The sequence below is a fragment of the Nematostella vectensis genome, chromosome 2 (genome assembly GCF_932526225.1).
Source record: "Nematostella vectensis chromosome 2, jaNemVect1.1, whole genome shotgun sequence".
NCBI classification, from domain to species: domain Eukaryota; kingdom Metazoa; phylum Cnidaria; class Anthozoa; order Actiniaria; family Edwardsiidae; genus Nematostella; species Nematostella vectensis.
The window spans coordinates 14,700,268-14,716,514 of NC_064035.1; the positions used below are offsets into that span (position 1 = coordinate 14,700,268).

Here is a 16,247-nt window from a genome sequence, read left to right on the forward strand (position 1 = left end):
ACCCACCATTTCATATTGTGGCGTCGTCGTGCACTAACACACTGAGAACGATGTTTCTATTATTTTGCTGATATTTTGTTCCTCTTTTTTAGTAAAATAATTAGTTATAATGTAATAAATACAACCAGAGATATCAGCATTGGATTATATATTTTTCGACTAGAATATAACAACATATGTTCTCACGACATTACTCAAAGTTCTCCTTTTGATACGGTGAAAAATCTTCGAAGCATAAAAACTTGAGAAATGCCAACAGCAACGACGATTATTGACTGCCCAATAGACCACCATTGAACTTTGCTATTTAGGCTTTCGGCTGCTATACGTCCGTTTGCTTCTCTTAGTCTGTAATAGTTCTGATAGCGTTCGATGAGGTTCATGTTTTCATGGATGGTCGACAGGGAAGTCTCTAGCTGCGTCAAGGCTTTACTTGCGGGTCCAGTTTCGCCTGCAGTTCCAATAGTACCAAATTCGTCTTCGACACCAGCAATAAAATCGAAATACACCAAGTTTTCACCGATTGTGAAGTCGTATACATTGCTAAAGCAGACTTGGTATGTTCCGTTCATTGTTGTGGTGAATTTGTGGAGGTCGTAGTCCTTTTTATCGACTCTGTAAATGACATTGCCACTTGGGTCTTCTAGAGTGACGTCTACCTTCGGGTCGTTCCCCGTTATGGGCGCAAATTCGAGGGAACATTCGGTTTTCTCGAGGATATCTTGGTAGAAACACTCATAGCCACTCAAATGGAATTGCAAATGACGTGCGAATGAACAATAAATTAAGGAAGAAAACGCCACCAAAAATATTGCCGAGTCCAGGCTACGAAGCATGATTCAATCCTCCTTTTCAAGGAATGATCTCTGTTTTGTAATGAACGAATTCAAGCAAAACAAGCTTTCCTGAGAATTGAACATGCAACGAAACTCATACAACACTGAGAGCAGCAGTGTTTGTAATTTGACCATGTGATTTGCATATCAAAAGGAAATCGACGTGGCGCACAGGTGAACAGTAACAAACCACTTCCGGAAATCCATTTCCGGTCGAAGAAAGGTCTCGGGTATATTTCCGTATGTAAGAAATAGTTTTTTTTTTAAGTCTGGTAAAACAGGTTTATTTACGGGTATTTACTAACAAATTTTCTAACATATCTGTGAACTAAAGAGATAGAGCAAAATGATTGAAAGGTTCTTATTTCTCCCCTGCCAAGCAAAGAAAGGGGGGACTCCTTCTAGACAACAGTCGTGGAAGTCAGCTTTTTATAACTTTAATCGAAAAAGTTCAATCTACAATTCTTGACTTTGCTAGAGTATGCATTACCACATAGTGTGACGTCAAAACAATAGTGTACAAATGGCGTTTTCTAGCTGACAAAAATAAGTTTTCAGAAAATTATATCATTATACATATGATAGTTTTCAAGAAAGTTTGCCGGTGAAATACCGCCATTTTGAGACCTCAACCATGCTGGAAGTATTTTTGCGTTTTCCAGCGCTGTCTAGGCCTATGTTGATGATCGTAAGGACTTTTAGTATGCTTTAAAAGCGGCATGGTGACATGTTAGATACAGTGATTGATCAACCACACGTCTTTGCAGTTTGGGCGCGGCTTTAGTTCCTAATGCCATCTAATGAAATCATATAATCCCATTCTCCTATCGCCCTATTAGGTCTCCGGAAATAACCTATTGATTGTAGATAGCTTTTCTATCATTAACTCTTTGTTTCTAGAAAGATTTGGTGTAATCCCAGTATTTAATAAGAGCGAGGAATAATTAAGAGGTTATAATTTACAAGAGTGATCTTCTAGGAGCTTATCGTTAGGCCAAGTAAAAAAAAAAGACACGTTTATCGTCCCCGCCCGCATCCTTCTTCGGAGCCGCATCAATATATTTGTTTTTATTTTTTTATTTAGATATTTCTGCTGCTTTTTTGATTGTTTGTTCCTCAGATGTTCAAATTTCGTGCGTTAGCGGTGCCTGGGCACTGAAATAAAGGCAGACTTTCCCGTTTCAAGGCTTTTACATCTTTGATTAACCAAGGAAAAAATAAATAAATAAAGATATTTTGATCTTATCAGACGATAAACATGTTTTTATTTTTACTTGGTCTTATGAAATATTGTTAGTCTTATTACAGCGAAGATTTGTTGTGTTAATTACTAAGCTATTGTATTTAAAATACAACTGAAGAAATAAAAGCAATATCCTTAAAAAAAGTTTATTCTTCAATATTAAATACCTCCTATGTTATTGCTTTTATTTCAAAAGCTACACTCTAAGGCTAGTTATTAACAACAGCATAGCATAATCGACCAAAAATACCAAAGATAAAACAATGACATGTAAAACAGAGAAGTAAAACAGAGAAGTTAACTCAAAAGGGGGTGGGAGAGGGTGCGACGGGACACGGTGTCTCTTGATGTGTTGCACCAGCCTTAGGGCAAATCGATTAACTAATTTATAAAATATTCTTATCATTCTATACAGGTTCAATATATCGGTCCTACGTAGTTATTAAAAGGTAGTGGCATTTGTTATGTTTTGCGGAGAGTGAGTCGTGAGTTTGACACGCCCCAGCAGACTCTCACCGATCACGGTGAATAAGGACTGTATTGTGTTATCCCATGCCCTCCCAGGAGCAACAATTAGACAAAATAGGGTTAGGTAGGCATTCATCCAAGAGTAAATTATGTTTGCTTTTTTTCCACGCTGCACTTTTCCGTGGCAGAGCAGAAGCGTTGTTTAACCCCCCCGACCCCCTTATGTCCCATCAGGGATGAAGAGGCCTAAGTACGTAAGTACCCCATATCCGCTAGTTAAAAGTTTAAGGTGTTGGAAATAAGATCGGTTGGCTAAGGTACATATGTGGTAGAAAAACCATGAATGAAAGGCAAGCGTTCAAGTGCCGCAAAATATGCAATGCGAGCACGGTTTGCAAAGCGCTTGAGCCTGCGAGCTTTTTGCCTTGCGAACCCTTACGGGGGGGGGGGGGGGGGGGAAGGGGGCCCTTACGAACTTGAAGGAACGATTCGGGGGCCCTTTAAATATATAGATATGGTCTGCCCTTCGTGCCCCCGTGCCCCAGGTTTTTACGAAATTAGGTGGCGTAATCAGGGAAGGATCAAGGAATTCCAAAAAGGGGGGGGGGGGGCAGAAGCAAGTGTTTCAAGAAAGGGGGGCGGGGTTCATTGTTCTTTTCTGGATTTCCTTATATTTCTTGTTAGTTTCAAGCCAAATATCCGAAAATGGAGGGCGGGGGGGGGGGGGGGAGGTGGGGGTGGGGGCTCTGGCCACCCCTAGATCCGGCCCTTGTTATGCAGCTAAAGCTCGATCATGTACCACACTGCACCCTCTTTTGTAATATGACTGCTATTTGTAATTTAGTAACAAACTGTGTACATCATATATTGGGTGAGGGGACTATAACGTGTCCTTTGTGCCCTGAACAAAGCAATACCTTACTATCCCTGTAACAAAGGGGAGCTTTTTATTGAACTTGGAAAGAATACTTTAAAATAACCTTGAATAAAGTGACTTAACGCGTCGCTATATTAGTGCTTGTAAAAGTTTGTCTCTTGTTACATCTGGCTATTGATCGTCTACTACATTACGCACGAACAGAACATGCCCTTGTAGCTTGCTCTCTGCATCGAGCAAACAGGCGAAAGACACATGATTAAAAAAAATCAGAGGCGGATGAAAGAGTTGCACCTGTTCGTGTATGTATCACAAAACAGAGAAAGTGACAGTATCTACCCGCTTGTTTGCAAAACGGAGCCTCACAATAAATTGCTGCAGCACTAAGGGAAAACAAGGGCGCCCGATTTTTGAAATTAGGGAATTTTTTACAAAGGACGCCGGCGAAGGCAGACAAAACAACGAAAAATCTCAAACCGACACGGGAAAATGCGCTCTATCTGCTGCTTCAGCCGTTTTACACTAAAACCTGACCTTGATGTGAAAACACTAAGTCACGGTCTATCGAGAACGGGGACGTTTGCACTATAAACCAACTCTCTGTGTGAAAATAAGTTTCTAGGTTTGTTTCTATCTTATAAAAGTATGAACGCCAATCATTTTTATAGACACTCGTCTAGATTTGAGCGCTAGAATGAAGTACTATTTTCTTTCGCGTCTTCCTACCCATCCGCGGTCGTTCTCGCTGTAATTACATATTGATTTATGATAGCGAAAAGTAATAGAATGATAAGTGCGGGTGAATATCGAGGTACTGGTATTTAATTATTTGGAGATGAAGATACATTGAATCAATAAATAATCGGCAAACTTTCATCACCGAAATTATTGAAAACGGACGGAAGGATTGAAAGAAAGGCCATTCTTAATCAATTTCACAATTTTGATAAGGTTTAAATTAACGTCATTATAGGATACATTTTCCTATTTACTTTCAGGATAGTTTCGTTAAATCAATTACAAGAGCTTGTATGTGATAAGGCGTGGTGTGATCAGATACACGCAATATGTAGTTTTAATGTCATTGCTGCACTAAATGAAGCAAAGTTTAAATCTTGATGAAATTTCAAATCACGTCAATATCCTGTTACTCTGTTTGATTAAAATGGTCATCTTTTAATTTCATAATAAATGATTTGTAGGGTCATATACAAAGAGGGAGAGTTAACAGGCTTAACAGAGAGCTAGTGCGCTATATATTTTCAAAATTGTCTAAAATAAAAAGGTGTAATTTCTAAGAAATGTGATTTAACTTAAAGTGCATCTGAGCTAAAGGAATAAAACCAACATCATTAAAGTCGAACAAAATGTGTTTTCAAAGGCATGCGATTCTACTGTAAATAATAGGGGAAAACATTGATATCCATGTATAGAAAACTGAAAATTGCAGTAAAAGAACGAAATGAACGATAGGAATTAGTGGATTAAAACGAGTGATTACAGCATAACGGCTTCACATCGCACACAGAGGCTCTAAATGGGGTTGACAGTTAACAATAAAATAGCAAAAACAATCAAGCGTCAAACGCAAATTTGTGGAGAAAAAAAACCCCGTAACCCTTGTAAAGAAGATGCAAAAAAAAAATCAACCACAATCATAAAACGCATATGTTTTCAATCTTTAAACGTAAAAGCGCCTATTTTTAACCATTAACCGTAGATGTCTCTGAGATGGATTATATGGGAATGATGATAAAATGATATAAACAAGAATAAAATAGAGCAGGTTTATACTGGTAAAAGCCATATTTTTGTTCAGTGCAAGGACATTTTTATTCAAGCTATCACGAGAAATACAAAAGATGTGTGTTACCTTGACAAGGGGCAGAGCGAACAATAATAATGCTGCTCCAATGAGTTACAGAGGACGTTTTCTGTTGTTCTCATCTCTTGAGCAAAACGAACTTCGTTTTGGGGATCCGCAAAAACGAAATCAAATTCCGACCTTCTGTTATTTAATTCCTTTAATGTTTAATGTAAAAAAAATCACAAAATCACTTCTAACAAAGAAAAGCACGAATATTCCCGCACGTATTTTGGCTCCGCGAAAAAATAACCAAAAGCTCGCATCAAGACAACTCTTTTCCTTGACTAGGGATTTTTGTCACTTTGGTATTTATGGTATTTCACCGATATTTGTTACACGTAACTATAATGCACTGCAGGAACCTAAAGCCAACATTTAAAAATATTGGATGGCATTATTTTCAACTGAAAGCAGTAACAATTTTAGCATTTGAAAAAATAAAAATAAAATAAAAACAGGTTACTTCAGCTGTTTTTCAGGGCGGAGTAGTTTCAGCTAGGTGTGCATTGAATCATTAGGCAACAACGAAGTGATAAAAATCACAGCAAGAGATGTCACCTCTTATTCCAGTCATCTAGATTTTCACCTTTTAATGGATTGTTAAGCATCTGGAAAGGTAAGTGTCGCACAAATGGCAGGAAAGTATTGGTTAGAAAATTTGTTGCGCTGTGCTGCAATATGGGGTTGCGTTAGTTAAATCTTGGGTGGGTGTTTTTTATTTCTTTAAAAAAACATTTAAACTTTTGATATTTGTCTATCTCTTTTCATATTATGTGACAGCTTTATGTAGATTCCTTTCCTTTCGGAAAAAAAATGAAATACCGCTCATATTGCTATAATCCTGTTATTGATCCTCTACATTCTACAAACGTTTTTAGTATTTGTTAATAAAAAGTTTCATACAACAAATAGTCAAACAATTATTTTGTCACTTTATGGTAATATTCGTGATCAGACAAAGAGATTCTTGTTTTAGGGAAAAAAATGTTCGCAAAATCTTTATTATTTCGTACAGTTTGTTATTATAAGAACAGGCTGTAGCTCTGTAAATTAAATATGAACTTGTGATGGTTTAACATTTAATTAGGCGCTTAAGTATAATATAATGTAATGAAAAGTCCAATAGATGTTTATCTATGTTCAAGTTTTATGAATCTGCTTTAAGGAAGTTTCCTAAAGTTGCACAAATGAGAAACATCAATTGATTTGATGAAGTTGAGACAAAAAAAATAATTCCCTATCGCCGAAAGCAATCAAAAGCTAAATGAAAGGTTTAAAAAAAAAATTAGAAAACAAGGCTTTTTGGACAACTATATAAATAAACCATAAAATTCTTACCAAAATCGGAAGCAACTTTGATTCTAAAGTAAAGTAGCGGCTGAAGAAGTAAATAAAAATACAGATTCACAAAAAGATTTGAACGCACTCGATTTATTTGAATGCAATAGAAATCTCTATTCTAGATAGGACTGTTTTTTTTAATTAAAACACTCCATAGCAAACAAAAACTCGTTTTGAATCTCCCTAGAAATTTTTGATTAAGCTTTACTTTAATGCAACAGGATCTAATTTTTCTTTCATGTTTTATTTGTGGTTTTCGAATGTACACATTGATCATGGACATGTATAGGTTGTGCCTGTCTGGTGTGGTCATAATGTTTGTCTCTTTTCTTCAAGCTGATCCCTGTTGATGGCAGTCAAGACAATCGCCTTCCTTTCTTGCTCCATCAGGGCGGACAGATTGCGCTGTCTGTTTAAATAACATTTTTAAAACCTCTCTTTGCATTCTTAGTCATTAACCAACACCGTAGTCCGATTTCCGAACTTTGCCTTTTTATCTCTATTTCTTCTTTGCGTAAGCAATAGGCAAGCGAGAAGTATGATATTTTCATTCTGAGCAAACCTGATCGCTCTACCGCGCGCGAACAAGCAAGCGCGTATAATTTATTGAAACACATTCCACTGGAGTTCAAAATCAATTTTCAATGTCGATAGTGCAATCGCAAAATTCTTTGGTCTTCTTCTCGCGAGCGCGTCTGTTCTGGAACCAGATTTTCACACGATGTTCTGTTACGGAGAGTGAAGAAGACAGATCTCGGACCTCGACGCTAGATAGATAGTGCGTATCTAGAAATTTCGCCTCCAACGCGGCAAGCTGCGACGCAGAAAAAGGGATCCGTGGGTTTCTATCCAGCTTGTGCTTGCGACTGCCTCTTCGGGGTTTGGATCCTAGGAAGAATTAAGCAGACGACTTAGTAATAAATCCCTTATAATCCTAATATCAAATTCTTGAACAAAGCCACAACATTGGCATGCAAAATTGGACTGCGCTCAGGTTTACAATGTTGATGGCTAGTATAATTCATATCATATTATAATTTTTATCTTTTTTTACTAAACAAATGTACAAATTACTATTAAATGTACGCCGTTGGCTTATTGTATATTTTGAATGGATTTCATGGAGAAGAGAAATAATCCCAGAAATGCGAGAATGGAATATTTCCCCTTTCGAACATATGACGTCTAGGTATTTCTACCTTTGCGAAAAACCAATAACTCAATCACCCAATAAGATCGGTTCTGTACTCTCTACACTCTGTAATCTGTCATCAGATTAGCGGCTTTTGCTCGCGTTCAATGTGCTATTGTAAAGGAAGCAGCCCTAAGCCATCTGATCTAGCTACGGGTTCGAACCTAAGGGCGCGCCCCATCTGCTTCCCCTAGCATACACCTCGCCTCTGATGCATTGTTCGGCCAAATTCCAGCGCTACATATGCAGGCACTGCCCTTTGTTCTCGGTCCAATTGTGGCGGGGAATTAGCGCAAAGCTGGCCTCGCTATCTCCACAATGAGAATAAAGCTAGGCGTGATGTTTGGGCCGAAGTCTGCTTAAATCATGCGCAATTATGCTAGCCTGGTAGAACTAAATGTATTTAACGCCAAACTGGGAAATTACTGTTTAATAAAACCCTTGGAAGTGAAGTGGTCTGGTACAGGTGTGAAGGAGCCCTAAAAAAAGATAACGCTCCAACAAAACAGTTTCCCAAATCAATACAGTAAAGATCCGAAAGTGTGACAACACACAAAACTTTTTGAAATTGCATCTTTTTGTTATATTTGATCATAATCATGAATTTTAATTTCTTTGAAAAGACTTTTTCTGAAGAGATAGAAATATTAATTCCGTTTTGTCGGCTGAAAGATGCTAAGCCGACAGGCAAACATGCTCGTTTTTATATGGGACCAGCGACATTTTTTCCGGCGTTTGATATATTTCAAAGTGAAAAACTGGTTGAATGCTTTTTGGAAACTGTTCTGTTAACAGTAAATAAGTTATAGCTGTAGAAGTAGAAGAGTAGAAGTAGAATGAAGCCAGGTCAAAAACTCACAGCTTTTAATTTAAGAGAGATACGAATAAGCAAAGATGAATAGATATAGAGCATTTTTCTTTCTAAAAGAATTTCAAACTAAATAAGAAAAGAAAATCATTAACAAGAAAACATGTCCTTGTTCTGGTTCTCAATATCATTCTTAGAATCTTTCCTTTCAGAAGTGCTATTTCGGAAAAGGGGAATAATTTCGTATTGCAATTATTGTTGTGCAATGTAGGCTTGGTAGAATCGCGAAAAACCCTCAAAAGCACTATTTTTTGTGACTTTCCCTGATGTTTCGCATCTTAAGACTATTCGGGAACAAAAGATCACACAATGCAGACGGAACGTGTATAAAATCTGACAATCCTGAGTTAAAGATAGAGGGAAAAAATTACCCCCAACAGCGAACTAAGATGTAACCAATTGCTTATTTTTTAACACTTTTTGTGGTACCATGTTAAACAAATACCGAACCACGAAAAAAAACTACTGCAAACTACTACGTATAACAGGTTTTTTTTTATCAACGGAGGATAGTTGAAGAGTGAAATAGTGGATATTGCGGGTTCTTTTTGACTAATTTGCGGGCTAAGGCCGGGCAAACAGGATGCTCTAACACACAAGAGGCGGGCTGTTTGTTCGCACTTGCGAGATGTAATTTAACTCAAGCGGATTTAATTACTAGACCTCTAAACTGAAAAAAAAAACTTTTTTTGCTTGCAGACTCGTATGTTGGAGAAAATCCAACACCTTCTAAAGAGAGCGACAAAAAGACATTTAAGCCCAGAGCTGTTTACACACTCGAACCCGCCATCTTGGATAACAAATCAAACAAAGTTATTTTGGCAATGTTGTCGGTGTTATAGCTGGATTTCCTGTCTATTCTAAAGTTTCCTGTTAGACACGAGCTGGTTTAGAGACACGGCTAGCAGACCTGGAATTCACCACGTAACTAAACATTGCCTTGAGGGCAATAAAGCACGGCAGCCCAAGGCGCTTTGTAGCCAGAGTGTACACGATGAAAAGCCTCTTAGCTTGTGGCGAACAGTTCTGTCTACGAGCTGTCTTTTGTTTAAAGAGCAATTCACACTCTACTGTCATAGTGAAGAATCTTATGCTAAGCGCGCGGTAAGATTTTGCGGACCCAATAAACCCATTCGATGACGAGCCAGACGTCGTTTCGGTTCACTTGCTAGGGGTGGCGGTGCGGTAACCATTACGAACAAATGCTCGTTTTAGCGAAGTCTGTCTTTACGAAAAATTATATTTTATCAGTGAACGCATCGAAAGCGTCACTTCCATCCGAAGTACGTAGTTTTATGTTACAGCATTAAGATAGTAGATAGAAAAAACGGAGTATGGAATGTCTTTACTTATCTCGAGGTCAAGTGACTCACAAGTGGAATCGTGAGTGTTTCCGCCTACAAAACGTATCTTGACAGTGCTTGCGGATGCTTTTAACGTGGGCTTAAGCTAAAGGAGAAAATAGGCATTGCAGGAATGGACTGTAAGCTAGGAAACAAGCACGTTAGGTGCCTGGTTAACTCCTCTCCATCCATCCTGGTTAACCCACTCTCACATCCAACCCCAAATCAAGCTCTTTAGTTGAAAAGCTCAGGCTTGCGCTCAATAAATCCCACCACAATAGCAATAAGTGGGTATGTTAACACTATCAAATAGCAGTATAATACTCATGCAGGGCTAAGGTGCAAACTTACTTGGAATCTTTGGTGGGCAGTAGCGTGTATAGGCCAACCACGGCAGCCTCACGAAGATGTTGTCTATCTTCTTGGCTGTAGCATCGTCTTTACTGGAAGCATTCGTTGTGAATGAAATCTCTCTTTTGATCTCATCCTGCGCAGGCTCTGGAGAGTCCGGCCGACTTCTAAAAGCCCCTTCACGAAGGATATTCTCTATAGAAAAGGGCAAAAAAGGCTTAGCTGTCTGATCTCGCGGTGTGTTTGGTTTGGTGGCTTCTCTATTATTCATAGTTGGAAGGGCACTAAGCGATCTGTGGTTAGCGGGGGATATGTAATCCTTGCCAGCTGCTGAATGTCGGCTTACAGACAAGATCGCCCTCCTAACTCTAGCCTAGCCAACACCACAATACTAGATTTTGTTTCAGTCTGTTTGCACACGCATACTTTCAAAAGAGGCTTAATTCACGTTTCATTATGGAGACGTTGATCAAGGCTCTGACAGGTCTTGTCATTTTTAGCCCGTGCTCCCTACAAATCCCGCTTCTTAGCGAATATTTCCCCTGTCATCGAGTCGTCACTAGGTGCTTATTACCAGCGGATTATTTCATCGGAAAAAACCCTTTATAGCTTGTTTTGGGATTTGTGAGTAACTAAATACACATACTCTTTCACTGATTTCCTGCGCCAATAAAAGTCATTATTTTCACCAGGCGTGACCTGCTTTGCTTTAATTTGGGCAAACGTAAAGTTTTAATTGTCCTCTTGTGTTACCGTGAGTGGTATCGAATCATCCAATTCATTACGATTTGCAAAATTATTTATAAACACTTGAAGCTGTCAAATTAGAATTCATTACGAAAGGGAGTTTGCTTCGAGCAGCTTGTAACCTCCCCGGAAACACAAGCAAAAACAAGTCAAAGAAAAACTCCCCCAATGTACCAACTTTACAAACTTCACTCAAACTGTGGAATAAAGTGTATAAAATGTGCGGTTTGAAAGTTTAGATCACCCATAGCTTGGACACAGCTTGGAGCAGGGCGGGTAGATGGCGATTGCTCTAAGTCCTGCACAGACGTAGCAAACAATGATTTTCAATAGCGCACTTGAGTTTTGAAGAGCACCTACTTTCGCGTGAGTATTGAACAATAGGAACGATCTGTTTTCACGAGTGCTCTTTGTACAGTAAAGAAGTGTGATTAAGATAGACACTTGTAAACCCATTAACGATACCTAGTGGTGTCCAAAGGAAATTTAATTTTCGCCCAAGATGACTAAGGAATTAGTACTCTATAAACACATGCCAAGCGGCGAATTAGTAAAACGAACGTTGAACCGTCGTGATTGGTCTGAGTCGGGGACCAGTTAGAGCCTTATGAACTTTGGGGGCGTGCTCCGAGACCGTGTCTAATCGCTAAACAACCCACAAGGGAGGCAGCAGTACGAGGGGGCTATCCAAGCGTTTGTCTTAATAACACTCAGACCTTATTTTTACACAGGTCTGACTTTTGATCAGTTCTGTCACACTGATGACAAAAGGGAACATTCGTTGCGGCCGACTTCCAGAAGGGTTTTCTCTAGTTCCTGGCAACCCTTTAGAAATGACATCTTTATCAATACAGTGCTCAATTTCAAGGCAAGAATAGGCAGCAGGTTTTCGGGGGAAAAATTAAGTCTATAACTAGTCTATTGATACCATCAAGACAGTCCTTAGATTACGGCGTCTTTCTCTAAAGGTCAATTTAATTGAGCGCCGCGCGCCTTTCCGATAGATAAATACGCCCTAGCTTTATACACAGACGCATGCAAGAGCGCCGATGGTGTTATTTGAATGATGAGCGCAGCCGCTTCATATCTCTTGTAATCAGGTTTTAAGTACCCGGTAATCCTAGTCGATTGATTAAGCAAGGATATGATACCGGCAGATAAACAAAAGCTTCAGAGCATTAAACCTATCTTTAAATGGAATGGAACCTTAGAGCTCTTAAAGAACAGTTTTCCAGCCGCATTAGTCATACCGACTCCTAAGACGAATTCCCGGCTTCGCAATACGTATCCATAACAAGAGCTAAACATAGTCCATCGAAACTCTTAAATCAAAGAACAATTTTCCAAATCCGATTTTTCATTATTTTTTCCGTTTCTTAATCTCAAGTAAAGAGTCTAACAACTAATCTCCTTTCTTTGTTCAAACTTACACAAAATATGGCAGTGTATTTCTGCTAATCCTAAGCTCATTGGCACAGTAGTTTGAATAGTAAATATCAATAAGTACGAAGGTTTGTGATACCTTCGTATGGATGCCCGAGCAAAATTGAGCTTGATTAGAGCTTGGCTTCTTAATCAAAGTTCAAAGCTTTTATCGGCTAAGACAACTAGACCAAGTTGATTGAATGTCCGTTGGCGGGTCTAGTGCAACCACTAGTCCGTCTTAAGCTAGGAATACGTCAAAATGGCTTAACTTCACACTAGAAGGCATGAGAGTTATGCATGTTAATAGAGCTGAAGGGAACCCAAATACCATAAGCCAGAACGGTGAGACGGGAGGAGATTTAGGGGCGAATTCTTGTGGAAGTAAAGAAATGACATTCTCACTTTCGTACCACAGAGGATAGAGTACGGAATACATTCATACATCTCACAAACTCAACTTACTTTAGACTAATTATCTGTTAGTATTTCATAAAATGTAAAAGTTAGCTCAATTACTGTGACAACTGCAGGTGGCGACTGCAGGGTGGTTAGGGTGAGGTAGGCACGAGCGTGGTGTATTAGTTTAGAATGTAACTGCTCGGGCATTAGGTAGCACAGAAAGTGTACAGTAGTTAGTGGCAGAAGCGCAGTCGGTGCATAATCGAGAATGCCGTTGTCGTGGCAGTGAAAACAAGGAAATGCAGTATGACTACCATTGGCGTGGTGTGGCTTAGGCTGGCACAGATGAGTACAGGAGCATGGGCAGGGGGTTGGATCAAGGACGCTTTAGGGGTAGAAGCACGGGCGATGTAGGGATGGGTGGTAGGGGTAGAAGCATGGGTGATGTGGGGATGGGTGGTAGGGGTAGAAGCACGGGCGATGTAGGGATGGGTGGTAGTGGTAGAAGCATGGGGAATGTGGGGATGGGTGGTAGGGGTAGAAGCATAGGTGATGTAGGGATGGGTGGTAGAAGCATGGGCGATGTGGGGATGGGTGGTAGGGGTAGAAGCATGGGTGATGTGGGGATGGGTGGTAGGGGTAGAAGCATGGGTGATGTGGGGATGGGTGGTAGGGGTAGAAGCATGGGTGATGTGGGGATGGGTGGTAGGGGTAGAAGCATGGGGAATGTGGGGATGGGTGGTAGGGGTAGAAGCATAGGTGATGTAGGGATGGGTGGTAGAAGCATGGACGATGTAGTGATGGGTAGTAGAAGCATGGGTGATGTAGGGATGGGTGGTAGGGGTAGAAGCACGGGCGATGTGGGGATGGGTAGTAGAAGCATAGGTGATGTAGGGATGGGTGGTAGAAGCATGGACGATGTAGTGATGGGTAGTAGAAGCATGGGTGATGTAGGGATGGGTGGTAGAAGCATGGGCGATGTGGGGATGAGTGGTAGAAGCATGGGTGATGTAGGGATGGGTGGTAGAAGCATGGGTGACAAAAATACAAAAGCAATGACGGCGAAAGCATGGATGGTATAATCTTAGTTGGAGTGTACGGCGGTGAAGCGAATTTAGTAAAAGTGGTGTTCTAAACTATACCACAAGATATTTTTTATTAATATGCCTGCAAAATTAAAGACTCTAAAACTAAAAATCCATCCACCAAACTAATGCACTCTGCTACTGCCAATAGAATCACTTGATTTATTAATTGCACGTATAAATACCTGGGGATGGGTGGTAGGGGTATGGGGATGGGTGGTAGGGGTAGAAGCATAGGTGATGTAGGGATGGGTGGTAGAAGCATGGGCGATGTGGGGATGGGTGGTAGGGGTAGAAGCATGGGTGATGTGGGGATGGGTGGTAGGGGTAGAAGCATGGGTGATGTGGGGATGGGTGGTAGGGGTAGAAGCATGGGTGATGTGGGGATGGGTGGTAGGGGTAGAAACATGGGGAATGTGGGGATGGGTGGTAGGTGTAGAAGCATAGGTGATGTAGGGATGGGTGGTAGAAGCATGGACGATGTAGTGATGGGTAGTAGAAGCATGGGTGATGTAGGGATGGGTGGTAGGGGTGGTAGGGGTAGAAGCACGGGCGATGTGGGGATGGGTAGTAGAAGCATAGGTGATGTAGGGATGAGTGGTAGGGGTGGTAGGGGTAGAAGCACGGGCGATGTGGGGATGGGTAGTAGAAGCATGGGTGACAAAAATACAAAAGCAATGACGGCGAAAGCATGGTTGGTATAATCTTAGTTGGAGTGTACGGCGGTGAAGCGAATTTAGTAAAAGTGGTGTTCTAAACTATACCACAAGAGATTTTTTTATTAATTCGCCTGCAAAATTAAAGACTCTAAAACTAAAAATCCATCCACCAAACTAATGCACTTTGCTACTGCCAATAGAATCACTTGATTTATTAATTGCACGTATAAATACCTGTGTAAACAGTACGTGTGTGTGAACAGATTTTCTCGGATTAGACGTGGTCACGTTACACTGCGTTTCGACATGATGATTTATTGCACCGATTCACCACAAGGTTATTGATATCGGTGAAATACCGCCGCCCCCCCCCCCCCCCTTCCTCACATGGGCGTGGTGGCCATGTCGCAAACGGATCTCAGGTATATCATGTCAGATTTCCTATCTTTAATTGCAAAGTATCTTTAAATAAGGATAATGCAAAGCACAGTAATGGCATTGTACTCAAACGCACAATGAGATAGTTTCCGGTTCTGACCTCGTATGACGTTTTACGACCCGATGACAAAGACCTGATTGTTTTTTTATTTCTAGCTTCTTTAGAAGAGGACACATGAATGGGACTGCCAGCCTGGGGGGGCTCAGTGCGTAGTCTGTCCAAAGGTCCCGGAGAGTTCGGATAACTATTATCATAATAGTTAGGAACACGACAGTAGAAGTAATTTGTAAGGATTTAATTAAAAAAAAAGAGAGAAGGGATAACGTCGGAAAATAATGAATAACATTTGGCTCTGTGGCCCAACACAAAACTTATCAAACTCTCGCTTTCCTTTTCTGTTATAAATCGTGCAAAATCTGAATCCACCCGCATTTAAAAACGGAGCAAGGCAGTTTGGACAAACAACAGTCTCGCTCCACCATCTCATCCGAACGCGATTTATGCATTATCGTACCTTCTGTTCCATCCTAGTTCCTATCCTTTTTTTTATTCCACTATACGACAACACCACATACAGGAAATATAACTAGAAAGCAAGTGAAGGACGAGAGATGCATGAACCATCAGCTTTGTGGTAGCTGCTTCCTGAATGCTTTAATTGAATAAAAAGAATGTCAAGGTTTTACCTCTTGATAAGTGCTAATTAGTTTCTGCCACCATCACCTCGGGTTAGCCTGAGCCATCTCTTGATAGACCGCTACAGTCTCAATACATCAGCTAGGTACATCCATGTTACCTTCATTGTGGACATTAAGGGCATGATTCTTTTTATCTCCAAACCGTTTGTTGTTAGACAGCGTGCGCGCGTCTTCCCAAATCCCTGCGCGGGAGGTACAGCGCGGAAAAACATTAAAGCAATAAAAACTCATCAAATGTGGAAATCTACGGACTGTTGTGTTGACTGGGTTGACAGGCGACTTAACAAGCAATTAGATGAGCCAACAGTTAAGTGACCAGTGATTAATCACTGGAATTAAGAAGTAACGGGCGCTGAATGGCTAGAAAGGATGCCGGCTAGCTATGCCGGTACAAAATGCTGCTATCAAA

The 16,247-nt window shown here is 40.4% G+C and overlaps 3 protein-coding genes across 3 annotated transcripts; all 3 read right to left on the minus strand.

Annotated features, from left to right (window-relative positions):
• Window positions 1-53: 53 nt before the first annotated feature.
• LOC5521817 (transmembrane emp24 domain-containing protein 7) lies at window positions 54-970 on the minus strand. The gene has a single exon (XM_001641550.3). The coding sequence runs from the start codon at window positions 834-836 to the stop codon at window positions 195-197; it is 642 nt and encodes a 213-aa protein (XP_001641600.2). The 5' UTR covers window positions 837-970; the 3' UTR covers window positions 54-194.
• A 5,887-nt stretch (window positions 971-6,857) lies between these two features.
• LOC5521726 (homeobox protein MSX-1) lies at window positions 6,858-10,805 on the minus strand. The gene is made up of 2 exons (XM_032367023.2): window positions 10,387-10,805; window positions 6,858-7,520 (listed from the first exon to the last, which is right to left on the minus strand). The coding sequence occupies exons 1-2, from the start codon at window positions 10,655-10,657 to the stop codon at window positions 7,267-7,269; spliced, it is 525 nt and encodes a 174-aa protein (XP_032222914.1). The 5' UTR covers window positions 10,658-10,805; the 3' UTR covers window positions 6,858-7,266.
• Window positions 10,806-13,333: 2,528 nt separating this feature from the next.
• Window positions 13,334-13,990, minus strand: LOC125559792 (vegetative cell wall protein gp1-like). Its single transcript, XM_048721496.1, has one exon. It carries the CDS (start codon window positions 13,988-13,990, stop codon window positions 13,334-13,336), a length of 657 nt encoding a protein of 218 aa, XP_048577453.1.
• Window positions 13,991-16,247: the final 2,257 nt, after the last annotated feature.

What these genes read in the sequence shown, in the direction of transcription:
- LOC5521726 (XM_032367023.2), bottom strand. Translation starts at nt 10,657, where the DNA reads ATGAATAATAGAGAAGCCACCAAACCAAACACACCGCGAGATCAGACA. An exon ending in CTGCCCACCAAAGATTCCAA is followed by an intron (nt 7,521 to 10,386) that starts GTAAGTTTGCAC and finishes AATTCTTCCTAG; the next exon opens with GATCCAAACCCCGAAGAGGC.
- LOC5521817 (XM_001641550.3), bottom strand. Translation starts at nt 836, where the DNA reads ATGCTTCGTAGCCTGGACTCGGCAATATTTTTGGTGGCGTTTTCTTCC.
- LOC125559792 (XM_048721496.1), bottom strand. Translation starts at nt 13,990, where the DNA reads ATGCTTCTACCACCCATCCCTACATCACCCATGCTTCTACCACTCATC.